The sequence below is a fragment of the Salarias fasciatus genome, assembly GCF_902148845.1.
Source record: "Salarias fasciatus chromosome 7 unlocalized genomic scaffold, fSalaFa1.1 super_scaffold_4, whole genome shotgun sequence".
In the NCBI taxonomy this organism is placed as follows: Eukaryota; Metazoa; Chordata; class Actinopteri; order Blenniiformes; family Blenniidae; genus Salarias; species Salarias fasciatus.
Window position 1 is genome coordinate 21,945,299 of NW_021941229.1, and position 27,426 is coordinate 21,972,724.

General features: G+C 42.3%; 1 protein-coding gene across 1 annotated transcript; it reads left to right on the forward strand.

Annotated features, from left to right (window-relative positions):
• The first annotated feature begins 1,734 nt into the window (after positions 1-1,734).
• Positions 1,735-27,352, forward strand: ttll11 (tubulin tyrosine ligase-like family, member 11). The gene is made up of 10 exons (XM_030085410.1): positions 1,735-2,679; positions 7,886-7,985; positions 12,586-12,719; positions 13,219-13,509; positions 13,620-13,904; positions 14,796-14,891; positions 14,976-15,088; positions 24,388-24,624; positions 24,760-24,866; positions 26,924-27,352. The coding sequence occupies exons 1-10, from the start codon at positions 2,125-2,127 to the stop codon at positions 27,235-27,237; spliced, it is 2,232 nt and encodes a 743-aa protein (XP_029941270.1). The 5' UTR covers positions 1,735-2,124; the 3' UTR covers positions 27,238-27,352.
• The last annotated feature ends 74 nt before the right edge of the window (positions 27,353-27,426 follow it).

Sequence of the window (27,426 nt, forward strand, 5' to 3'; positions counted from 1 at the left end):
ATGAAAACAATAGCTAGATCCAGCCTCCAGTGATAAAAACAGCAAGCTGAAGGTTGCAGAAATCATGTGTTTTCACAAGCTTCGGGGTCTTTTAGCATTAAAGAGAAACACTGTGAAAAACAGGATTACAGCTTTTTCCAAAGATTTCGAAAGCCAGACAAAGCACATCATTTGTTAGTTTCCACGAAACAACACTGTTGGTAATTACTGGTGAAAGCAGAGTTCCCACAGTCCAACACAGGGCGAGCGCAGAGAGACAGACAACCACACACACCCCTATGGGCAATCTACAGTCACATGCATGTTTTTGAACTATGGGAGGAAACAGGGACACGCAGAGAACATGCAAACTCACTGCATCGCCGCGTAGTACATCATTTTGTTTACGTCTGTGAAAAAAAGACAGAAAAGGACATTTGTTTCATAGTGTGCTCATACTGTTACAATAATAATACATTTATTCATAAAGCATTCAGTGAAAGTGCTGTGCACAAGGATGAAAACTACTTGACAATGAACACATCAGAAATCAACAAATATACAAAACATACTGGAACACTAAAGAATAAAGCAAGCAATATATGCCTCATATGTAATAGTAAATAAGTGGGTCTTCAGCTTTGTTTCACAATGTCGGTGCACGGTAAGAAAGAGGTGTTGCAATAAAGCAATGGGAAACTTTAGAGCTGTTTCTTTAAAAAAAAATAACCCACCATACTCTTTATTTTGTAATCCAACCTGCTAATATCATATGAAGGATGAATATGGCCTCTGTACTATAATGAGCTTGACACTCCTGCTCTAAACTTTAGGATGACCATCTTGCTTTTGTAAAATGAGTTATGTTGATCCATTAATAATTTTTGGGTAAAGTTTTTATTTAATTTAATTTTATTTTATTTTTACTTTTGCATTTAATTTCACAAGACTGTGCCTGCATCCTCTAATTATTCGCACGTTTTAAAGCAATCCATTTTATATGCTGCTTTAGCCAACAAGTCACCAGTCCATCATGAGGTGAAACACACTGACATTCACGCCACTGGGCAGAGAGTCACCCAAAGGCATGTTCTTGCACAGGATGAGGACATTAAGCACAGACCAGCAGAGAGAAAAAAAAAAAATCTCTAAACACAATCTGAATTCAAACCCAGGGCCCTCTTGCTAAAAGGAGGGCATGCAAACCACTATCCCACGTTTAATTCATACATCGATAATTGTTTAGTCAGCTTCTGTTTCCCCTCTCATGTCATAAATTAAAAAAATAAACCCTCTGTGAACCCTGTTTTTGAATGTTCTCAATAAAGTTTTCTTCAAACAAACAGACATATGGCCACAGATACATGGCGTCATGAAGTTGCTTTCAAGGACAATCGGAATCTGTACTACAATTTGTGAGAATATGCAAGGTAAATGAATAAACAGCGCCGTCAAACTCTTATTTCTAGGTAATGCCATTAATTGATGTTAGATCAAAAATTTTGGATGTGTATTTGGTTAGTATTGTTTTGAAAGTAACAGTTTATGATCTTCCCGGTTTGTTTATTGTTGATAAACAATGTGTCATGCAGCCGACACTCGGGTTAGAGTAGTGGATATTACGAGGAGCATAAAACGCATCATCAGCTGTGTTCAAACAGATGGAGGCTGGGCGATGGGCAGGTCTGCCTTCTGCCGCTTTACACACACACACACACACACACACACACACACGTACACACACATACACTGAGCACAGCCCGTCAGCAGCGACGTTAAGCCTGGTCATCGCAACGCAAATTAGATAACGGTACCGGTAAGGACACGCCTGTCATGAGTTTGAAGGGAAACCGTTGCCAAATGAAGTTTGACAGGCAGCTTTAGCTCTCATCGGGTAGCTAGCGGTGTCGGCTACAAGTGCCGCTTCGCGTCGCGCGGCAGCTCGGACCCCCCCGTTTAGCCTCCCGAAGCGGCTCGTGAACGCTCCGTGACCCACGACGCTAATGGCTTTGACTCTTTAAATCGTCCATTCACTCCAGCAATGCGTACCTCGTCGCCTGTGGGTAACGCTAGCTTTGCCGGATTATTGCAGCCTGCGGTAGAACCGTGCCCTGCCCAGCGGCGGCGTCACTCAGCGCATTTCACATGAGGATGAGTGACCGTTATGAGAAAGTCACGGTTCAGCTCGAGCAGATGAAAGCTTTTGCCGAGGATGCGGAGAAGGAGGGTGTGGATCCCGAAGAGCAGGTGCCTCCGTCTTCCCCCTCTGCCTCTGTCTCACCGGACCCCTCCAGCACCACCGTAGCCGGCTCAGATGCATCCAGCACCTCCACCACTAGTAAACACAGAGGGAAAGGTCGCAGCAAGCCGGGGAGGGATGACAAGACTCCCTGTGGCAGGCACATCCCCGATCTGTCACTGCAAGGCTCTGTGGTCACAGCTCATGCTGAGAAAAACTTGAACAAACTGGGCTATGAGCGGGCCCTTCACATCAAGGGGACTGGGAAGATCCTGCAGGGCAAATCAGAGCCCAATGGGAACTATGTAACCATTCAAGCGACCAAAAACATCCAAGAAAGTCGTCGTGACGACGGATTCAAAGTGACAAAGAAGAGGAGACCTGTGACAGTGGACACTTCGAAAGCCAAAACCTCACTGGAGGCGCTGAAAATAAGCATCAAGCAGCTGAAGTGGAAAGAGGTGTGCAGCAGTTCACTTATTTCATGATTTTGCAGTTTTTCTCCCATGACCTGATCCAGAAAGGACCGCTGACCTCAGCCCCTTTCTGCATCAGTCTTCAACCAGCTTATGCACAATGTCAAGGATGTGTGTTCATGAAAGGTCCATCTCGTGTTTTCCAGCTGAGTGCCATTAAGGACCATGTTAGTGGTTATTTACATCCACTCAGATCCAGCATCAGTAATCTTCTGTGGCTTCTGTTTGTCTCAGATGATCACATTAAGTGACACAGCCCTTTAAGAGCCTTCTAAGATCCATCTGATAGTGTTTAAAGTAGCATCTGCTCAGAATATCTTTACTTTTTAAACACTGAGACATGTGATTGTATTTTCTTCATGCAGCTGAGGACAAAATTCTAAAACTTTCTCTTGGATTGATGTTACCTTGGTGCCGGTAGTTGTTGCATCTTCAGCACTGCAGCACATAAACAACACCGTTCAAAGACCATTTAAAATCATTAAAAAGTGGTAGAAATTACTGTAGCAAGCTGCCTCACGTTCATCAGTTTAACTCCTCACAAACCTGGCGTAGTATCTTGCCACATGTTGACATTAGGAGAGGTGTAGAACCTGAAACATTGCAATTGGGAAAACAATGGCAGAACCACTGAGCACGGTGTGAATCACAATGTAATAATTACAAAGGCCAAATGTCCTCATCGATGTCGGAGTGTTTGAGGGTTTCTGGTTGATATGAGATGAAAGAGAAAAGATGAAGAAATCAGCATGTACAGTGTCTGTCAACATGCATGGTGTGCATATTTTTATAAATTACTGACAGGAGAATTGAGGTCTGAGGAACTCGATTTCTGAAAGGTTTTTATAGGACTGACACTGATGGTCTCAGTAGGTGGTAAAAGTATGTGTTGCCACTGGCGACACAAAGGAACTTTAAGTTTTTGTTGATTTTGGCGGCCCCTGTGGACAAAAGCGGTAGTGTTTTGCCTGAACGAACACCACAGTTCCCATGATGACTGGCGCGTGGCGTCGTAAAATGCTGCTCCCGGTCGCATGCTGTCGGACTGAACTCGCCTACATTTGCTTCCAGTGGCTGTGTGAAGGATGGATAGCGACAAGGTAATGAATCTAATGGTGGCTAAACAATGTTATATCATGATGTTGAAAATAAACGTTCAACTTTGGTAAACGTAACTTTGTTTTTGTACCGCTTTTCCCCCCTCGGAGACCACGGACGTAAAGCAGTCCGCACATTTGGAGTTTTTTAGTGTGCAGGGTTCCTACCACCCTCCTCACAGTTGCTTAGTCCAAGTGAAAGCAATACTGACGCCCTCAGGCCGTGACAGAGGGGTCATTCAACTAGTTGTAAGTCGATGTATCGTCACAAAAGATGTTAAAATGTTTTATTAAGGTTGAAAAGTTCCTTAGTGTCGTTTTAAAATAGGTGATGTTATGTGTTTGATTTTTGGAATTTGTGTAAATAACACAGCATGACACTTCTGTTTTAAACTTCCTATAATTGACATAAACACTGTTGTGTTTTGCTTCTTTGCTTTTGAAACGCACATCTTGGTCTTCATTACTGCACCAGTAACTAGATAGTAGGTACTTTTTTTTAAAATCTTAAAGAATTTTTGTCAGAAATATCTCCCATGTAGACACGATTTCAATGATATAAATCATGAAATATTTGATTTTCGTAAACGTCATATAGATTATAAAGAAATAAAGGCAGTTAATTGTGTTGAAGTTATATTTTTGTACTTTTTTTAAAAAAAGTTTCAGGTAAAAATTGACTTGAAATACTCTTTAAAAATGTCCAGGTTTGAAGTTTTCCACTTATGCTGCTTTTTTAAAGCGTTAACAGTATTTCATTTTTACTACTTAGTCTGAATTTTTTCAGCTTAGCAGCAATTGTTTGGAAATTCGTCCATCTAATGACAGAAATCAAATAGACAGCTCTTTTGATATCTGCAAGAAAAGTATTTCTCAGATGCTTTTTAGATACAACTCTTCTGTTTCCTTCATTTCCCTTTTAATATAAACTGATTATATTTACACGAGGTGTGATGGTTCACCAGTTTCATAATACCTTTGGCATTTAAATTTCACAAAGTGGGCAGACGTGGTTGAAATTGTTTGTAAAATGTATCGACTGATGAAGAGAGTAATTGTTACAGCTTTTTGTTAAGTTCACGTGAATTTCTGTGGCCCGTATTGAGCTTACATTACTATCTAAACAGCTACAGTGAAGGTTAGAATGTAACTTTCTCACAGCTAGTTATTTGTTTCAGTCAAACAGACTCACAGACCAAACCTCAGTTACGACATAAAAACATTGGATTTCGAGTTTGAATTGTATAATACCTTTTGAGTCAGTGATTATGCAACTGAGCCTCAACATGACTATTTCACCTCTCCTAATTCAGATGGTTAGAGTGATGGTGAGTGTTCTCAGCCGGTAGTACTTCTAAAAGAAAGGGGGGAAAAAAAATCCAAACAACTACTTTCAAACATTTATAAGAGAACTAATTGATCCAGTTTTTCTTTCTCTGAGCCGTAAACACTTTCTGGCCATTTTCAATGGGATGCAGTTAATCCCTGCTGTCAGCCATTATTCATGCAACGTCCATAATACATGAGGAGTAAAGAAAGGCAATTGGATGAGACAGGATAAAGACTCCACTTTTCAGCAGCGTCCAAGCAGGGACATTCAAACCCGTCCAGGTCGGGTGTCACAAACAATCGCCTGAGGGCCGATACATTACCACGCTTTGTCTGCACCACGCACCCCCAACAAGAGCGCTGTAGTTCTAGTATCACTCTGAAAGTACTTGTCATCATCTTTGACCCGCAGGAAACTCCACTGGCCTTGTTCTACTTGTTTGGTAATGATAAAATGAGTATTGATTGTGGAACATTTGATTTGTGGAGGGGTAGCTGTGCAGTGGAAAGTTCGGCCTGCTGGGTAAAAGTGGTTCGACGGCACGTCTGATCTGTAGGATAAACAGTAACAGATATGTTTCAATTCTGTTCCAACAAAATCTAAAGAGAATATCAACATGAAATCGAGTGTCATTTTACTGTTTTGCACCAGGAGGAATTGTGAGAAATTGATTGTTGTTTTTCAAGTGGTTGACGTTGTCTGAAAAGATTGATTATTAAATATAGAATTTTCTTAATGCAGTGATTTAAAAATGAATCCATCAAACAGATGAATGGATTATTACATTTCTACATCTGTAGAAGCCTCAGAGACATCTGGCCAATGACTTCCAGCATATGGCACTCTGTTGACAGTGGGAAATGATTAGCCTTAAGCTCTTCTAATCCAATAGGCTTGTCGTCCTCTTTCAGGCAGAGAGAATGGCAGCCTAAGGGTCTGAGTGACAGCTTCAGAAAATTAGACTAATAAGGGTTCAGTTAATCGGCAGCTTGGTATTTTGATAAGGATCCTCTTATAGACTCAGGTGGCATTTCAGATTGGGTTCTGAAACTCCTCATAGCAGAGTGCAAATGTCTTCTGTTTGGAGGGGAAAAAAAAAGATGTTTGAATTAAACTGCAGTCAACCAGAAAGCCCCGTATCAGCCCGTCTTTTCAATAAGAAGGTTATTTCTGGGTGTCATCCTCAGAAACATCAAATTTGACGTCCCGCCCCTGATGCATTAAGACAGTTATATGCCCACTTGTATTTATAGCTGGACTTGGCACTGGCGCGGCGTTTTCTTTTTTTCACACGGTCTTAAGCTAACGCATTAATGAGATGCGCCGCTGCTGGGGGTCTATTTTGTAACTTGGCAGAGCGGCATTCAGGCCAGTGACGTTACGCCGCCGACCTTCCAGCACCAAGTCCCCTGGTGAGATGAAGTTCACGATACAAGCCTTTCCAGTTCAGTGCTGATGTGTTGTGATCTCTTTAAAGTGTTGATTGTGCAATGTTTGGATGAACAAGTTGTTTCAACCTAAATTCAATTGTTAAATTTATTCACTCAGATCATAAGGTAGCAAAAATGAAACAATCCTTTTCAGATGTTTTTAAGAAGTTGGATTTTTTGCAACTATACTTTTTTAGTTGAACAGACTGAAAATTACCCAATGTGGCTCATGTTTGAGTTTGGACTCTAAAAACAATCAAGAAGTGAACGTTGAAGCATTTGAATGGGGAAGTTAAAGCAGCTGAATCGTTTGTGCATTAAGATGGATGTACTAGGGTTAGAGGTATTTGTCACTGTGTGTTTGTGACGAGATCTGTGAGTACACTGCTGTGTGTGTGTGTGTGTGTGTGTGTGTGTGGGGAGGGGGGTGTCAGTCAAGTGAAGACATTTGTGTATTTACTGATGTGATATTAGTGTCTGTAATGAAATGCGTGTGCGTGAGAGAGACTCACGCACAAATAATTCTTACACAGACTAGTGTGTGTGCTGTAAACTTTATGATACAAGCACACACATTCCATCACAGACAAGCATGGTTTTACACAGACACACACACACACACACACACACACACACAAATGCCCTCACTCACACACAGATCAGTGTATGCACTAATCTAATTACACACAAATCTAATTACGGTCACAAAATCTCATTACTCACACACAAATCTGATTATGGACACATACATTGAGCTACAAACTCATTCATCTCCACACATTAGCAGTATATTAAACATTGTGCTGTAGCTTATTTTCCAGTCTCAATCGTAAATATGTTTGAACATTCCCTCACTGCTGATTATTCAGTTGTTGCATTCTTTTGTCAAACTGAGGTCAGGTTTACCAGCAGTCACTTTTTTCCTCTAGACATCACCCCCAGACCTTTGCCAGATGTTAAGTGTTGGAGAGACTGTGAAGCGAGGCGTTAGAGGTGAAGAGGACAAAAGCCGTGCCTTGTGCCAGGAGGATTTTCTCTCTCTCTCTAAATCCTTTTATAGTATCACTTCTTCTCTTTCCCAGCTCATCACAACGCCACACGCAACGCACTACATGCCATCTTTAGGCAAGATTATCCCTGAACGCTGGGATCACCGGAAGGGCACATGCACACACACACACACACACACACTCACACTTTCTCTCTACTAGCACGCACTAATAGATTCAACCTTCTTTCTCGCCTGCAAATGCAAACGACCATGAAAAGGAAAAAAAAAAATTACAATATCAATTCTTCTTCTCTTTCTCTGTCCCTCCTCTTGTCTTTTTCAGTTTCCTTTAGGCAGACGAGCAGCGTGTGATATCTACTGGCACGGGGTTTCCTTCCACGACAATGAAAATATCGTCTCAGGGCAGGTCAACAAGTTCCCAGGTATTTTTGCTGCCTGCCTCTCCGATCATCTTCCAACGGCCATTCACTATCTTGTTGCTGGAAACAGGATTTGTCCTCTGTATTTCTCATAGCCATAATTCTCTGATTATGTATAATGTCCAGAGAATTAAAAAAAAAAGTCACCAGAAAGCAGAAACAAATATCCGAAGAGCAGAGGTTGGTTTTGTGAAAATATACTTTTTTTTAATTTTTTTTTTTTTTTTAATCATGCATGCTCTTCACTACAACAAAGAAAATGTGGCACTATTTTACAGGTCTGGCCCACCCAAGATGAAATTGGGGTGTATATGCCACTGAACTGAAACGAGTTTGACAGCCCAAGTCTATGCAGTCATTATAGTGTCCAGTTTGAAAATGATCAGAACCACTTACATGTCTGGACACTTTTAAAGCCATAGAATTTAGGTTTTTCCAGGCAATCTAGTAGAGATATGTTCATTATGCTTGCCACAAAATATAGAATGATAGTGGTGAAACAAAGGGTGTGTGCTCAGGTTTATCTATTGTTCTGTTCAGTTCAGTTTATTTCGACAAAGAAAACAATTGAAAAAATAAAATAAAAAACAGTCAATTTAAGGGTACATAATACCACAATTGTTCATAAGTACTAAATAAATAAATCATTTAATATGTCCAAAAAGGAGTAGGAAGAAGCAAAAGCTTTTCATGTCCTGCCCCCACTTACTCTCCCTCTATATTAACCAAAATTGAAACCTTCTTGTCTCCATATTTGTCCACATATTTGTACGTACGCAAACAAAGACGTAATCCAAATACAAAGACTCCTTCGGATTCTTGGAGTTTAGTGGTCTGAGGAGATCATATGCTCCACTGTGTGACGCGGTTCTATTTAATCCCTCCTGACCGCCAGGCGGCGGTGTTGAAAGCACTGTATAGAGTATTTGCGGCTGACGTCACACACCCGGCCTCGCAATGCACGCTGGGCAGTCGCCGCCATGTTGGAGTGAAAACAAACATTCAGGCGTATGACGCTCTTCCACTATTCGAGAGGATTATTGGAGCGTTCAGTTAGTGAGATTAAATCTTCTTGATTTAGACACAATTTAAAGAAATCATCCTCACAGCATTTTAGTCACTTTTTACACTCGTTGAAGTGGAGCACACAGCTGTTGGACCCGGTGTTCCATATCAACCTGTGACCATGTTAACTGGTGACCGAATGCCTCCAGCGTCCGTTGTTACTGCTAGCAACAGCAGATGTGGAAAAGCCGACTGAAACCTATAGCTGTCCTGGTGAACGCCGTTCCACAACATTTACAATAACGTTTCAAAGCATTTTACCTTTTGTGACTGTTTATCCTTGTTTCATGAACATGTCACGTGTCAGGTCGTGACTGTCACCCAGCTGCTTCTGCTGCTGCTGCGCGCTCATATTAGCATGATTGAAACAGTAGCGTCGGGGTCCCGAAACGTCACTGAGGGGGCGGGGCCACACCTCGGTCACATCTTAACAGGAGTGTGCAGACAGACGGTCACAAGCCATGATCATATGCTGGTACTATTGGCCTGGCATGGCAACAGCACTCATGTACATACTGACTCTTTCAATAAACATCACTGTGCTCCATATCTATTGTCAGTCGCTTCATTACTGAGCAGTATGAGCATTGTTTTTTAACTGCAAAGCTAGCTAGCTTCGGGATCCCACGACGTCACGGAGGGGGCGGGGCCCACACCTTGGTCACATCTTGACATGGAGGGTGCAGACAGACAGTCACAAGCCATTATAAGCTGGTATATTTGGCCTGGCATGGCTACAGTACTCATGTCCGTGCTGCCTCTTTCAATAAACATTACTGTGATTCATATCTTTTGTCATTCCTTTGATTATTGAGCAGTTAAACCATTGTTTGTAGCTATAAAGCTAGCTAGCATTGGGATCCCGTGACGTCACACAGGGGGCGGGGCTACACCTTGGTCACATCTTGACATGGAGTGTGCAGACAGTCACATCTGGGAACAATTTGATTTTATTTCACCCAACAAGGTTTGCATTAGAGCAAATGTGTTAGGCCTACATTTTGTTCATTCTTAATGTTAGACTTTGAAATACATTTAGAGTGTTTGGTTGCAAGTTGCAACAATATGTCATATATAAAGTATTGTTTTGTCAGTATTGTTTTCTTTAAAAACATCCCTCATTTGTAATTTATTCTTTTAGGTCCAGTGTTTGGTTTGTGGCCAGCAGCTGGCATATAATAAAACTTCCTCAATGTTAAGGCACTGGATATCTGATCAAATAATGTTCCAACATCTCCATGAGACGCTGCTCAAAAAGCAAGCGCTCCCTTGGCCAGAGTACCACCCCGCCGAGCAGCACATCCTGGGGTGTGCATCGGGGCTCCGCTTTGCCTGCTGATGTTTCGAATTAATTAGTTTCCGTGTTAACTTGTGACGAACAGATGTTGAAAACCCAACGGAAGCTTGTAGTCATTCTCGCTCTGAGACTTTGTCCCAGAGAGCCCCACACACCCCAGCATAGGACCTGCGCTTAATGCTGGATGGTGTGTGTCAGTGTGCCACTCTAATACCAAACGTTCCCCTTTACCCACGGGTGCTGTAGCGTCTACAGTCTACTCAGGCTAACAGAATCAAATCAGGCTCCATTGTTATGGCTCCCTATCGATCGCCCCTCGAGACAGGGCGAAACTCTTGTGCGCAGTAAGAACCCATGGATGCTCTATTAACGTTACCATGGGCATTCGTTTCTCCGAACAGTTTTGGGCTGTTACGGTGGCTCTGCTCTCTCCAAGCAGTGCTTATCCCACTGGACCATGGATAGCTTTCAACCATTCTTAGCAGGTGGCAAACCACCCTCTTCTACTGGGTGTGTGCTGCCAATCCACCAGAATGGTGCCCACACCTTAGGCCGCCCTGATGGGAGTACGCTGGATGATTTATGTGCCACTGCCTCCCGGGCAGCACTGGCACCTTTTTCTTGGTCGTACAGCATAAACGCCGCCACTCTCCATCCACTGGGTGTGGTCCTTGGCTCCTCAGAGGCTCCTCAGTCAGGTTGGTCTCTGGGATTCCTCGTGACTAAGTTGGGATACATCTTTCAGTGCTTTCGACACTGCCGTCTGGCAGTGAGGAGGGATGAAATGGAACGAAAGTTACGAATGTAACTATGGTTCTATGAATCCTGGATGACCGCCAGAGCGTTCTGTCACTCAGAATCTTCTTGATCACGCAAGAAGATTTGGTTTAAGCAGACCTGGGGCTGGATACCAGAATTTATTGTTGTTCCTGGGTCACCCAGGGGTCACAAGTGACGTTTGTTGGTATACATACTCGAACTGCGCACGCGCGAAGGGAACATCGAAGTGCCGTCAACACCAACGTCTGGCGGTCATCCGGGATTTTTAGAACTGTACTTACATTTGTAACTTTCATTTTATTAAATAAATTAAAATATTAGTGCTAGAGTGCAGCTTATTTAATTTGCTGTTAACTTAGTGTCTTAAAGTGAAGCAAGAATTGAGCTGTTGCTCGAGTAGAATTAAAGTGCAGGGAAAAAGCTCCGTGTGGAAGTACAGACAGGGAGTATTGACTTGCTTTGCCCCCCCCCCCCCCCCCCCCCCCACCCCACACACACACACACACACACACACACACACACACACACACACACACACACAAAACACAGGTTGAAGCCACCATGAGAGATATCACATAATTGCTTGTGCAAATAAACATCCACACACGCAGAGTAACAACAGCTCATGGTAGAGCGGTTGTGTTTCGGCACTGATTAACATTTTCAGTCACGCCGTATGCGCGTTACACCAGCCTGGACATTTGAGCAGATATCTGAAGCCGGCACTGCGGTGAAAGCAGAGGTGACACCTTGCAAAGCCGCATAGACATGCATTGAAAGCAGAATTGGAAGGACATCCTTCAGTGCAGGATATTTGATACAAATAAAGCCTTAAATTAAAAACTGGGCTGACCGCTATTACTGCACTAAACGATTGTTTTTGTTCTGTAGTTACTCAAAACTAATCAACACAGGTAAATATATGTAGTTATGAAAAGAATACATAAAAACCGGGGATGACAAACATAAGACCTCCCAAAGTATAGACATTTTCATCACGTATGCCATGCGCCACGAAAAAAAAAACTGGTTTAACTTCAAAGGTTACGGTACCATGGCACTATTTTTCCTGTGCAGCCTGCTCAAGTTGAAATTGGGCTGTGTGTGGCCCCTGAACTAAAATGAGTCTGACATCCCTGCACTGAAGTGTAAAATAGGTTTGTGTTGAAAGAGACATTTGTGCAATTTGTGCCTCAGTGATGCAAAGTTGTAAGTCTGAATCACAACAGAGCTGTAACAGTCGTCCACCTTGTTTGATATTGGTTAATTATGTCACAGGAAGTACCTGTGTGTGAAGCTGCAGCGCCGAATTATGTTTGACATATTTTGTGTTGTGCTGCTTTATCTTCGTGTTTTCTTTTCTACATTTCCACTGCTACAACTTGCTGAACTAAACAAACTGTAAATAATTTCTAAGTTCATGCAGCTCCGTTTATACAATTGTCCTTGTATATTTTGCAGGTATGATTGAAATGCTGAGGAAGATCAACATGAGTCGAGCAGTGCGGACTATGCAGGAGCTTTTCCCAGAGGAGTACGATTTCTATCCCCGCTCCTGGATCCTGCCTCAGGAGTACCAGCAGTTTTCCTCACAGGTATATTTTTGTTAGCTGTGAATATTTGAAAGTGAAAACAAGCATGTTGTTCATTGAGTGCGGGCCACATGAAGAAAATTACAGTTTTATGGAATACTTTCCATCATGAGGAATCAGTATTGGAAGGAAATGAAAGCAGCTCCATGGTTTGTCCAGCAGAGGGCACTCGAATATCACTGTTTCACATGCTTTTCACAGTTGCTTTATTATTTATTCACATGGATTCTTTCAAGGATTTGCATTATGTAATATCTTTAACCAAATCAAACTGGATATGACTTTATTTGTACCTCAGAGTGTTGACTTGATGATGTTTTTGCATCTCTGAAAACTTACAAACACAACAATAATGGTTATTGTTTCTAAAATCCAAAGTTTTAATCAAGGGCCTATTGTTATGTTATAGTCCTCTGAATGCATTTGAATTTGGCGTCTTTCATCTTCTAGAGCTCAGATCAATGTTTTACTTGATGTTTTTAAGCAAATTGCTCTGTGGCAGATCCGTATGGTGAAGGAGAAAGATGCCACCGTCAATCCCACCTTCATTGTCAAGCCGGACGGGGGCTCTCAGGGGGATGGTATCTACCTCATCCGTGACCCCAGCGACCTGAAGCTCGTGGCGGGATCACATGCCAAACAGGCTGTAGTCCAGGAGTACATCCAAAAGCCGTTACTCATCGACAAGCTGAAATTTGATATCCGCCTCTACGTGCTGATCAAGTCCCTGGAGCCGCTGGAGATCTACATTGCCAAAGAAGGCTTAACACGTTTTTGCACGGAGCCCTACCAGGTATCCAGGGACACTCCTGACAATGCTCATTGATTTTCTTTGAAGCTTCAATCCTGCATTGTCGCACTGATGTTTCTCCAAATAGCCTAATTTTCGCTTTGATTGTTTAGGAGCCAAGCCAGAAGAATTTGAGTCACGTCTTCATGCATCTGACAAACTACTCCCTCAACGTCCACAGCGGCAACTTTGTGCACTCGGACAGCCAGAACACGGGCAGCAAGCGCACGCTGTCCAGCGTGCTGTTCAGGTTAACATCGAAAGGTGTCGACATCAAGAGGGTGTGGTCGGACATCATCGCTCTGGTTATCAAGACTGTCATTGCTGTGGTGCCTGAACTGAGGGTGTACTATCAGGCCGACATACCGCCTGGCAAACCAGGACCCACCTGCTTCCAGGTGGGTGGAGAATAGCTGGTATCAATTCAGATTTCCATAATGCCTGGACAAGGTTTCATAGTTTGATAGTTTATCCATAAAGGTAATCAGAGTACAAAAGAAAAGAACGAAGAAGCACAAGAGAATCCCTCCAACGAACGCACTCAGAGTGCAAACAAAACTCCAAAAAGTGCATAGATCTGCATGCACCAATCAGCATCGTTGTCTCACTGGCAAATATGTCCGCCAACAGTGGGAGGGATTTTGCAGTCAGTCAATTGCAGCCGTCTTTCTAGCTTTGAATCCACTTGGAGTACCTCTGCACCTGCTGCTCTTTCAGCATTTTTTGCATTTTTTTTTTTTATCGAGCTTTGTTACATCGAAAGCCGGTTGGTGAAGCCGAGATCTGTGTGTGCTGCAGAAGAGTCACCGTAACCTGAACTGCGAGGTGCAATCTACCAACGTGCCTAAAAGGCTGCTCACTACATATTCACTCTGTGTGTGAGCACACAGTTAGTAGGAAAATCTTTTCTTTTACAGAAAGCACAGCAGAGTTGGAGTTTGGTAAATAGACCGGATCATCTCACCAGTCTAAACCTGCAGCAGCTAAACTAAAACAGTCCCTCATGACTGTTGACCTCATAACCTGATCTAGCACTTTTAAAAGAAAACTTGTGAAATCACTCCATTCTTTGTGAAAACTCACACTTCAGATAACAATTTGTTCTGAATTGACACTGATCAAGTCAACAAGACTTATTTTAACTAGTTTTTTAAGATGTAGAATTCAAGGTTATAGGATATTCAGCTCGACTGCTCAAATTTAATTTTGTGACTTTTAAGCACTGAAAACAAGTTTGCACAAATACAAAAACATTGCAACAAGTTAAAGGTTTTTCTTCTGATTGTCAGATTTTAGGTTTCGACATTCTGCTGATGAAGAACCTCAAGCCAGTGTTATTAGAGGTCAACTCCAACCCCAGTATGAGAATAGAGCATGAGCAGGAGGTAAAAATGAACTTCATCCTCACTATTATTACAGCATTATTGTCGTCATTTACTCCATTGGAGTAACTTTCTTCTTTTTTTCAGGTGGCACCCGGAGTTTTCGAATATGTTCCCAGTCCCGTGGATGAAGGGGTCAAAGTGGGTGTGATAAGGGACACGCTGCGCCTCATGGACCCAGGCTGCATGAAATCCAGAATGTAAATACACACACACACACACACTCACTCTCTCTCTCTCTCTCTCTCTCTCTCTCTCTCTCTCTCTCTCTCTCTCTCTCTCAAATATGCATATGCCTCAGTCCTTGGCTTCTCCGCTCTTTGTCTGCATGTCCACTTCTAAGGACATGATATCTCACTCTGCCCTCCCCGGAGCCGGCTCGGCGCCACTCAACAGCTCTCTCTAAGCTTGTTAAATGGAAAAATTAAATTCAGCTGAGCCGCAGTTGAAATTCACACATTACTGTACTAGTGTAGTGGCTCAATCTCTCCGGCTCACTGGCCCCGCATGGTGCCTCGCAATAAATCTCCTCCACTGCGAGGGTTGGTGTTTTTACCCCCCCCCCCTCCTTTTTTTTTTTTTTTTTTTTTCTTAAATTCTCAATCTGTTTTTCTTTTGTGACAAGAGGATTTATGGTTTCTGTTCTTTCACCATCTCCATCTCTTGCCGTTCTCAATTTCTCTCCCCTCCGTCTTCTCGCCTCCGCCACCGATTATTCTCTCCATTAGATATTTGAGCTGCCTTCTTCTTCAAGTGAGAGGGACTCTTTCTGCTGCATTATACCCACTCGACTATTCCTGTGACCACTAACGTCTTGGTATAATCCCCCGTCTAATAATACGTTTCATATTTGTTCCTTCTTTTGTTGTGCTTCCCAGCTGAAGCACTTACTTCATGCTTACACGTTTTCAGTCCTTTTCCATTTGACTTTCACTTCCTATGAAGACTTCTAATCCTTTAATCTAATTTTTCCTAATAATTTCTAGGTTAAGCTGCGGGGTATGCTTTCCTCCTCTTAAATTTCAACAGAGCAGTCAGTGTACAGACAGTTAAGCTGGATTTTAATCACATTTTAAAACTTCTCATGCATTCATGAAATATTGTCGTCCTATGATACTCTGAAAAATTAATGGTTGTCAGCTGATTCTCCCAGACAATTTAGGACAGGAAAAACACTGTGTACTGTTTGTATGCACGGCCAAGTGGACTGCAGTGATGCTTCTCTTGTGGTCTGAACAAAGAACAGACATTTAAAGTTCAAGTCAGGTTGCGATTGCAGAAAAAATTGTGGTCTGCATTGCAAGCAGCCTCCAAATGTTATAGTTGAGAGGGGAAGCAGGTCATTGTTTTTTTCCCAGCTAGCGACTGCTAATGCTTATTAAATTAGCCATTCAATTGGATATGCTTGAAAAATGTCATCATCACCCAAATCAGCCAATGGAACACAGAGAAAATATGCACTCATTATTCATTCAGGAACATATGGTGTTTTTGTTGTAGTAAAATGTGTAAAAATTTCATATTCAGGTAACAGTAACTACAACACATGACTTCTGATGAGTGGTGTTGCTCATGTATTCAAAACGAAGTGGAATAATACCATGGAATAAGTGTTTATTTTTGACAACAGTTCTGTTCAGTAGCTCGCTGCTGTTGGCAGAAACGAATAGAATAATATGCGAACAGCTGATTGGTATTGGTGCGTTTCAGGAGAAGCTACTGATGAGTGTGGCTCCTTCTGGGTAGAAGCCGTCTGGTTTTGTCTGTCTGTTAAATGTTTTATGAGTTTGTATCCCCTTCCAGAGGGCAGCAGGGTGAGCAGCTGATGTCCAATCTGGGTGGCATCCCGAAGACATGGCCAGTGTAAATGTTGCCGAGGGGAGACGGCCTTCTGTTTATCATGCGCTCTGCCGCCCTCACCACTTACTGCAGGTTCTTCCTGTTCTCAACTTTTACAACTGGAGAACTGCACGGGTCAGGAGGCTCTCGATCTCAATCTCTGAGCTTGCGTCTGCTTAATGAGGAAGCTTTTTCAACTGATGGAAGACAAGTTGAGCTCAGCTGAATGTGGACACCAAGGGGATTCTAGTCTAACCTGAGGGCTGGCATCATTCCTTAGCTTTTTGTGTTATTACTTTCAGAACAGCATCTTTTCAAAGTCCAGCTGTCTTAGGTTTTTACGGTTTTGCTGTTGTTTTATATCAGCTATAGTGTGGACAATGAGTGGTGACCCATCCAGACAATCAAAGAAAAGGGAGAAAGTACCCAGTATGAGCTGATGCTACCACTTGGAGCAGAGGAGAATGTTTTTGGACTTTTGCAGAAAACCAGAATACATTGACGAAACCCCATGCAGAGACAGGGAGAGCATGCACAGCCTTGATTTGAACCAGGGACCGTCTTGCTCCGAGGCGTTAACTTTACCGTACCTACCTGTAAAGAAAGTTTAGAGGAGGATGTCAAACCATAGTACCTGGAGCCAAACTCACCAGATTTTAGACAGTATTTTATTAGACTAAACTGTTGACTTTTTTTATTTTACTCCAGCAGGATTATTAACGAATAGTCCTTCAAAGCACAAACATAATGTTCCCAACATTGTTACGGGAGGTTAAGTAATCTGTTTACTGTGCAGATGGTCCAACAATAAATAAGTAGACCTGTGCTGTGTGCTGACAGCTGGTCTGCAGCGGGATGGATTGGACTCAGTCATTCAGAACATTGGAGTTTAGACTGAATCCACCCATGTATGAATTTCAGCTGTTGGGATGAAGTGAAATGAAGGTGTGAACTGAGCAGACTGTCAGTAAGTTAGAACAATTTCAAAAAAAAAAAAGAAAAAAGTGCTGCTATTTAAAGAAGACAAAGGACTCATGCAAGGGAGATAAGTAAATACAAAGCAGAGGAGAAAAAGTGGCATTTTGGAGAAAAGATGTGGAATTTTAAGAAGGCGTGTATGATGGTATCTGCAAGCCTGAGACACTGCTCGCACTCTGCTCATTAATCCCGCGTGTGATGTCTCCTGGGGTGATTTATGGGCCATTATGAGAGGTTAGTGTGTGAGCACAAAAAGCTGATATTCATAAGGATGTAGACTTGAAATAAGGGGCACAGGACATGATCACAAAGGCGTCATCTGCATAAAGAGAAATGCGGCAGATGAAACCTGGCGAATGACCTCTGGGAGCGTGGACCTCTTCCACTGTCTTCTGACTCCTTGAAACTTGCATTTCACGCTCTGGATTCTCGTGGGCTTGTGAATCAACACCTGAGAAACTGAACGGGACTGGAAACTTGATTTTATTACTTTATTTCTGATTCGTGTTACAGTATGAATTATGAAAAGTTCCGACCAGAAAAAGATGTGTGGAGTCACAGCAGGTCTGTAGACGCTTGGATTTCTTTCTGTTGACACATCTAGTTCTTTTCAAGGCTGGTGACAGTGTTATATACCTTCTGAAGCTTTGTTCACTTTGAGAAGCTCTACAGCCTTTAAGCAGGTTAATGACAAGAGAATTACATCTCGTCAGTCTCATGCTCACTCCACTAACATTTGGCAGCGGCCCTCTGTGTGTCTTTTTAATAACCTGTCATTCTTCACCTTTTACCCTCTTGCTTTGACTCCATCATCCTCCCCGCTCTCTCTCTCTCGCTCTCTCTCTCGCTCGCCCCGCTCTCTGCTGCAGTGTTTGTAGACATTCCCCTCACTGTCTGTCTGGCTGTCAGCCTCTGTTGAAGATGTGTCCGTTTTTAGCCGAGCCTGTCCTGTCTAAATAGATGTGGGTGGTGTCCTTCTGGCTGCTGAAGGATGATTGATTCTATTAAACATTCAGCAGTTCTCTCTCTCCGTGCCATTCACACTGCTTACTAATTCATGGAGAAAGAAACTGCCTCATAAAAGTCAGCAGTACTGTATCTCCTCGACGTGAATGCGCCTTTGTTGCGTGATCGTGTTCGTACTCGCACACATGGAGGGTGGGAGTCGATTTGAGAGCGCCGCTCATCCTCACAGGTGTTTTTTTTTTTTTTCTTTCCTTTTTTCCTCCTCCCATTCTGCCTGATGAGACTTTTCCTCAGGTCGTTACGTTGGGAATTATTTAAGGTCACCGGGCTGCGTGTAGTAATAAGAACGATAACGATACAATTTGTGCTGACCTATCAGGTGCAACGGAGCTAAATTGAGAGTGAGGGAGATGCCAGTCAAGCACAGCGTGTACACACCCACACAGCCCCAAGGGCAGAAACACACACAACTTAAAGCTTGCATTAATTTTCTATGAGAAGCCATCACATTTCCAGGGAAAGGTACAATGGGATGGCTTGTAGAGGGGATTGAGGACAAAGTTAAAATGAATTAAATAAGAATTGTTGGCTTCAGATAAAGGGATTTATCGATTAGATAGTCAACTTTTTTTTGTAAGGAAAATTTTAAGTGTTCATTGATATCTTCAAATGTCTTTTATATAGTCAACTGTCTAAAATCCAAAGATAGTCTCCCATTTATTGTTCTAATTTATTTAACCTAGGAACGCTTGGAGCTGGAGTCAACTTTTTGAAAGTACTCTGACTCCTCTTATTGGTCTCAAACAGCACCCACTAGTGGCCCAACAGGAAAACTACACTGTTTTCAGCATTTCTGTTTTCTGTGTAAAGGGACATTTTTAAAACATTGCCATGTAAACATGGAACTATTCTGAAAAGAAAATGCTTCTAATTTCTTTTCACGTGAAACTTTGTTTTAACCTGAGAATTAGGCAGCATCTCATCACTGTGAGGCAAGAGTGCAAAACAATTGTCAATGGTGCCATCTAATGCCTTGAATAACACAATAAGTAAATAGACAAATAATTGCAGCTTATTTCTTTTTTCTTTAATGTATTTTTTAATATGAACATTTAAACATAGCCCTCTATAAACTAAAGACAAACACAGTATACAATATAGAAAGCAGCATTAATGAATCAATATTATTTTATTTTTCATGTTCCAAAAAAGGAGTGGGAGGAAATTGAAACCTATCTAGTCCCACCCCTTCACTTTGCCTGAGTTATGAAGTTAACTACCTGCTTCCAAATAATAGTAATATTAATAGCAATAATAATCACAGTATAACAGAACAGCCAATAACAAAACAATGATTATAATAAAGTGATATTAAAAGAAAATACATAAATATTTAAGCAAGAAATAAGAGGAACACATTTCATTGATGTTTGTGTTTATATAGCTGTCTTTCAAATATCATCTCTTATAGCATTTTTAAAAGTGCTCAATATTTTTGATTCTGTTTCAACTCGTCATTCAGATGGTTCCATAGTTTCACCCCATTTATAAAAACACTGACACTTTTCCTTGTAGTTCTTACTTTTATGTTTTCAATTTTGCTCAGGTTTAATGATAGTTTATTCATATCTAACCATGATTTCAATTTCTTCATTTCTAAATCAACCAGTTGAACTACTTCATTACAATTGTGACCTGAACCAAATGTTTTGGTATCATTAGCAAACAAAACAGTTTTTAAAACATCTGAGACATTGATGTATAAAATAAATAGTTTGGGACCAAACACTGACCCCTGGGGGACTCCAGAACAATGTCCAAACATGATGAGCAGCTGTCTCCTAGTTGGGCATATTGTTAGCTATTACTCAAATAGCTGCTAATCCAGTCCACAGCTGCCCCCCTGATTCCATATAAGTCAAGTTTTTTTTAATTAATATTCAGTGGTCTATGGTCTCAAATGCTAATTTTAAATCCTGGTGTATATTTTATTTGGGTGATGGCATTTGTGAAATGCTTAGTTGAATCTAGTATTGCCAGTGATTTTGACCTTTTTTTCCCTAAATCCATACTGGCTGTCACTAGGTAGATGATATCTGTTACATGTTTAGACAAGTTAGTTTTACCCTTCAGATGATGTGCTATTTCATTAGTAATCATAATAGTAGTGAGATTTATTAATAGAGATTTTTTTAGTAGAATCTAAAATAAAATGCAGATCAAGGACTTCAGGGCTGATTATTGCAACATTAAAGGCCAAATTCCGGCACGGCTGTTGAAACAATTTGGAAAATCATTGAATGTTTGAGGCGTCGTTGCCCGAAAGTTTAAACCAATGTTATGTTTGAATCAGCCGGTTGAAAGGATCAGATGCCAGGCGACTCAGTAAACCAATCAGGAAGGCCAGCTTGTAATGCGGTTCAGTGGAGTTGGATGTTAGTAAGATGTCAAAGCCGTCTATGATGCTGGAAAGCAGTTTCGAGCATTTGTTTCTTTATAAGTCATCTTCTTATTGTTAGATTAATTTCATTCTTACATGCAGGTTCTTGAAAATAAGCTATTTCCCCCCTCAAGTTTAATAAACTATTGTGATTTTTTTATGGCACCATGGTGAGTTTGTCAGTATTAGTAGTGCTATATTTATTTATTTTTTCCTTTCTTACGGTTTACTCTTGATCTGGACTTGTTACGAACTCCATAAATGTGGACGAGACCTGTAGCCTGACCAGGCTACATTGTGATATTGCATTTTAAAATATATATTCCGATATCAAAATGAATGAATGCATTTATTCATGAGTTTGAATGCATTTAATGTTTGTGAATGAATTTTTAAATGTAATTGTACAGGAGGGTCTTAAAGTGAAAATTCTGCTGCTGCAAAACAATTGTTGCTCGGACAGTCCAAGTCTGATCTTGATAATGTCAGAAAACTCAAAGAAAAGGACTGATCTCCTGTTGTTGTCATGGTGGCATCATCAAACACAGTTAAAACCCTCAGATGGGCTCCACAAATTCTATTCATCTAACATGCAGTTCACCAAGCAAACATCTCTAAACTTGTCTGTTCAGTCAGCCAGTTTTCTTTTTCTTTTTCAAAGAAAACTTGTGCTTAACCATCTGCCAGAAAGAGTCGACATGGAAGCAGTCGATTTCACAGCATGTCCTCAGCTCAGAGTCCATGAGACCTCGGGCAACTTCATCTGCAAAGAAAGAGAAATATCTACAGCGCCGTGTTGCTTTTTGTTAAGAAGCCGCTTTCCAAACTATCGATGAACGAAGACGAAGTACAGTCCATGCAGTAATGTTGTAGTACTTGACTCTGGTGTGCAGAATATTTGTCAGGTTTTGGCGTTGTCCGGAGATTGCGCTGATGAACCTGCTGACTGGGGACCCGACATGTGACACGACTTTTGTTGGCTTAACTCGTCACCACCAAACAAGGCCGCCAACGAAGTCTGGCTTTGCTGGGTTTTTCCGCTGTGTTGGATGTGGACTGAGGAAGTGCTGATGTGGTTCTCCTGATGAAGACACTGATTAGTTGAACCTTAGTTCTGGTTCGGATTTTCCGTTCATCTTAAACTGCTACACCTGAAAATAATCACGCTTCATCAAACTCAAAATGAATTAAAAATATCATAAATGTATATTCAACACATTAGAGAATGAAGGAAGGATTAAAACACACCTACAACTGATGTTTTTAAATTGATATCCATCGTCCTTGTTCTCTCTTCTTCACCTCTTTTGTATTTTGTCCATAGGTAAGGAGTTAAAAAAAAAAAAAAAACCAGGACAAATATAACTTATTTCAGTTTCAACAACTGAGAAAGATGAGACGGGCTGACAGTGGCAAAGATTTTGCATTGTGCTTCATAAGTCATAACTCTTATTAATCTCACAGCTGTTTGGTTAGTCTTTGTAATTGACACAATATTCTGTAAAATGACCCAAAATTCTTTTGGACCATGTTCTCACACCGCACAGTTACTTCACTTTGGGTTTCATGGCAAATGTCAAACTTTGTGCCATGGCCCCAGCCACCCTTCGTTCTTTTGCGTAGGATTTTCATAAGTTTTGCTCAGCAATCCCTTTTTGAGATCGCTCTGTGAATTTTCATACTGTTTTTACATACTTCCTGTTTCCAGCAGGTGGCGCTGTGCCCGGTAGTCGTCATCATCGCCTTAAAGCTGTGATCAGATTGGAAGTCTGTTGCAACGTGTAAAGTGTTGAGGTGGACCCGACCCTGTTCAGGCATTTCAAACTGCAGTTCCGAGCAAAATGTCAATATTTGCAGATGATTTCCATAACCTTTGCTCACCAACACCTTTTCTATCAACTGGCCAAATTTGAGGTAATTTGGAATTACCTTCTAGGACATGTTGACTCTTGAAAATTTGTAAATTTGGATCAGGATTGGCAAAAATCTGCCATATTTTTCAAAATGTTGTACCTCCTGTTGAGTTTTCGGCATGTCTATGAGATATTTTTTGTATATATTGGGTTGTTAGACCTTTGTGCTGATTTTCGTAGCTGTAGATGAGACATGACACCAGGGCTTCATTTTCTTAAATTTGCAGGTGGCGCTGTTGAGCCATTTTGCTGGCCACGTGTATTCTCCCCCAGCACGTGGAAATTTCTTGCAGGTCTGATGTGTATGCGAAGTGTTGCAACTTTTCACAAACAATTAGCCTCTCAAAAATGCCTTTGAATGTGTGGGACAAACTAATAATCCCAACAATTCCAGTATGGCCGTCCGTCCGAATGGATAATGTGATGAGCTCTCACCAGACTTAAGATAGATCAAACTTTACTTGAATGAGAAATCTTCTCGGGATCCTTGAGTAAAAGTATCAAACTTGATCGAGCCTCGCAGTGGTCTGATGTCTGGGTGTGGACAGCTTTTTACAGCAGTATTGAAAATAGACCAAAATCAAGTTGTGCTCCTTCTCCAGTCTTCCTAACTACATTCTTAACTGCTTTGTGGTAATCTAGTGCAGAAATCTATTGGACTGAATAAAGGATCCTTTTGGTCCATTGAAGTTACCACCATGGGTGCTTTTATATGTGGTTATTTCTGCATCAGTTAAAGTGCTATAATTCAACCTTTAAAAGCGTAATTTGTCTTCCACCTGGACTTGCAATTGAATGCACCATGGGTTTCTGTGCCACTGCACGCTTTGATTGATTTAAACTGCTGTATACTCAAGTGAAGAATAATGTTATTCATTAGGCTTTCCTTCTTTTCAGGGTTTACTTTAAGTCTCCAAAAAGAAAATTAGAAAAAATAATGTAGAACTTCAAAGTTTTTCAAGTGTATGTTGCTGAAAATGTAAACACTGACTGCAAAAAGACTGTGTGGAGGCTGCAAGACAGGGAACGACAAGAATTATTATCCTTCAAACAACATTATTTCCCTCTTTTCTCCTGCCAAGCTCGACTCTATGTACAGCTTGGAGTGAAAAGCTGGGTGCACTTATTCACCTCAGGTGGTGCGCTGTCTGCAGCTCCGCCGACAAAAGCTCTCTAGGTTGGTTTTATGATCTTGTACTTGAGTGCTGCAGGGCCTGAAGGCTGTTAGCGCAGCCCACACGCACAAAGAAGCAAATATTGAGACGTACTTCAAGTCTGTAAATCTCACTCGGCTTGCTAATTAATGCAGGCTGTCTTTGAAATATAACGCCGGTGTGCTCTTTGTTTGCTGCTTCCGTCGCAGAAGCTCCCAGTCGAGACCTGCCGGGCTGGAGCAGGACATTCCCACGGACGCCGAGTCCCCGGAGCGCAGCCCGGACGAAGCCCTGCCCTCCCTGTGTCTGAAGCAGGTCTACCCAAAGTACGCCAAGCAGTTCAACCACCTGCGGCTGGTGGAGCGGATCGCCGCTCTCTTCATTCGCTTCCTCGGGGTCAAGGGCAACATGCGGCTCGGCCCCACCGCCTTCCGGACCTTCATCAGGTACTGATGTCGGCTCTTCAGCTGCCTGCTCCCACTCAAATATACATTGAACTCCCAGTTTAACCGCAATTGGATTATTTTAAATTTCGTCGCCATTTTTTTTTTTGGAAAATAAGATTTCATGCATCTTTGCAGGACCTGCAAACTGAGTAACACTAATTTCACCATGGCTTCAGTGGACATCCTCTACATCGACATCACACGTCGTTGGTCAGGAACAATGTCCGACTCCCGAGAAGCAGGTAACACACACACACCCACACACACACACACACACACACACACCCCAAAACAAGCTCCTCACAAAGAAACATTATGTAAAGGACAGAGAGCCGGGCATCCTTGAGACGCAGAGCAAATAATGTGCTGGGAGATAATTGCTTGTCATTCTTTGTCAGATTCTCACTGACACTGTGCTCCCGTAATTGAAATGAGCCGAGATCACAGTGTGACAGCGGAGAGACCGTCCGCCATGAATTATTCACTCGTTGCACCTTGCGAGGAATGTTTGCGAGGCGGAGCGGATGGATGGAGATCACATGGAGCGGGATGGAAGGGCCTGTACAGAGGAGATTGTGGGCTGAATTTAGAATGAGCTCATACGTATTCAGAGAGACTCAAGTCAGCCTCTGTTATTTCAGCGTGCGCATTGGAGGATTTGTGGGAACCGAGAGGCAACTTTGCATTAAAAATAGTTCTTTAGTTTTGTTTGGCAGAAGTGTGGTGGAAGTTTGAAAAGGACAAATTAAAGATATATGCAAATGTTTTCTTGCACTCAGCTCCACAGAAAATGACCCAAACTCCTTCTGTCATTACTTGTTTTCTCTCTGTGGGTTTATCGTTTACGAGACGCCGGTAGAAAACACTCTGAGGTATCCAGAGGTCTACATTCCACTCAGTTCATTGTTTTCTCGCTTTTTCTCTGACCTTGAATCAAACAGACCTCCGTCCCCCAAAGGCAAAATCTGAAAGTGCTAAAATTAAAATGACATTACACTCGCATCGGCTTCTCTGCTCGTCTTCTACCCTTTAATAGAAGCTGACAGTGGAGTGGATTAATGAGCCGAGAGGACAGGCCAACCTGGCTTTTTGCTGAACCCGCTCTCTCTCTCGGAGGCAAAACCATGCGTTTAATGTATGTCACAGGAATGTGTACGCAACAGAGCAGCTCTGAAAGTTTAATGTAGACGCTTTAAAGGACGGGATGATCCACCGTTTCAAAGAGGTCTTAAGGTTGAGTTGAACTAAAGGATGATGATTACATTTTTACAATAGTATCAGGATATACAGTTTTGTTGTGAAGAAAAGTTGCATTGATCAATAAAGATCTCAGTAATAATCCATAATGATCACACTGGATTGGAACATCCAGCTGCTGGGGGGCAGTTATATATTAGCAAGATATGGCCTTGATACATATTTCCCCACATCTTTAATCATTTACACAAAATTTCTGTTTTTATAAATGAGCTTCACCATATTAAACATGTGATGTGCGATAAAATAAAACAGTGATGATATGATTTTTGATAAACACACAAACGCTTGACGACAGAATATGGGTTTATGGGTTACAACTTGCAGCTCTTGGTAGTGAGTCGCTGTTTCCACGTCGCTTTATGTGCAGCTGTTAGAACTAAAATTCTCAGTGTTTTTCCAGCTCTTAGCTCCAACCCGAGGCAGATGCTTTTTTTTTTTTTTCATCAAACCCATTGCTTTTGTTAAAAGCTGCTCCTTCGTACTGAGCTCTGAGCTCTACTCCTGCGCACCTCGTAAACACACAGTAAAAGACTTTTAGCCGAGGACTCTCACCGTAAACAGAGGAGCTGTGTTGTAAAGCAGCCGGTGCTTCATGCACACGTTGACGTGCCCTGTGATCTTCATTAGCTGATTTAACTTTCTGCTTTGCATAGATTACTCTGCAGGTCATCTTTACTGGTAAATGGTTGTGGGCGTTAGATGCAGCCTTGATCACAGCTGTTGTGATCACACAAGGTCCATTCTTTCTCCCGATACAAACATCATAAAGCACAAAAACAGCTCACGATACACAGCCACAAAGTTTGCCTTTTTCACCAAAAATACTTCCATAGTTGGACCAGTAGTGGTTGCTGCTCCTGCAGCTCGCAGTACTAGCCACAGTCAGGCGTGTTTGATATCATTTACCCAGAGACATTTTGATCCCATCGGTGTGTAGACGATCTGTAAAGGCTCCGGGAAGCTACATCATGCTATTTTTGACTGTTTTCTGCGTCTTTGTTCCTTTTTCAAACTAATGCAGCAGTCTCCTGCTTCACAGGAATGGGCCTGCAAGCCTTCGTGGAGGCTTTCTTCTACCTGGCCGGCCGCAGGTTCAAGTCTCTGGCGCTGAAGGAGCAGGCGGTGTCGCTGCTGGAGCTCTGTGAGGCTCAGCTCGGGCCGCCGTCGGGCAGCGAGGAGCGGCGCTCCGTCAGCTGCAGCAGGGCGCTGCCGCGAGCCATCAAGACCCAGACGCTGTGCCTCACCAACCCTCAGCTGGGCTCCCCGGCGCCCCTGCGGAGGGCGGTCAGCCAGGACGCCCGGCCGCACCCCAGACTAAAACCCCGCGCGCTGAGAGCCAACGTGGAGAACTGACGCCGGCGGATCAGCAACCCAACCCCCGACATGCCTTTGGACTTTTTTCCCTGCAGGTGCAAAGAAATTAGGTGGCCATTTTTTTTTTCCCTGCTCTCCTTTGCTCTGTAGCTCACAGAGGGAGCAGCTCGACCCCTGCTGGCTGACTTAAAGAGGGACTGTTCTCAGCCTGATTGAAGAAGATGTCTG

Coding starts and splice junctions, on each gene's coding strand:
- ttll11 (XM_030085410.1), top strand. CDS start 2,125: ATGAGGATGAGTGACCGTTATGAGAAAGTCACGGTTCAGCTCGAGCAG. Junction 14,892..14,975: donor GAATAGAGCATGAGCAGGAG/GTAAAAATGAAC, acceptor TCTTTTTTTCAG/GTGGCACCCGGAGTTTTCGA. Junction 24,625..24,759: donor GCCTTCCGGACCTTCATCAG/GTACTGATGTCG, acceptor GCATCTTTGCAG/GACCTGCAAACTGAGTAACA.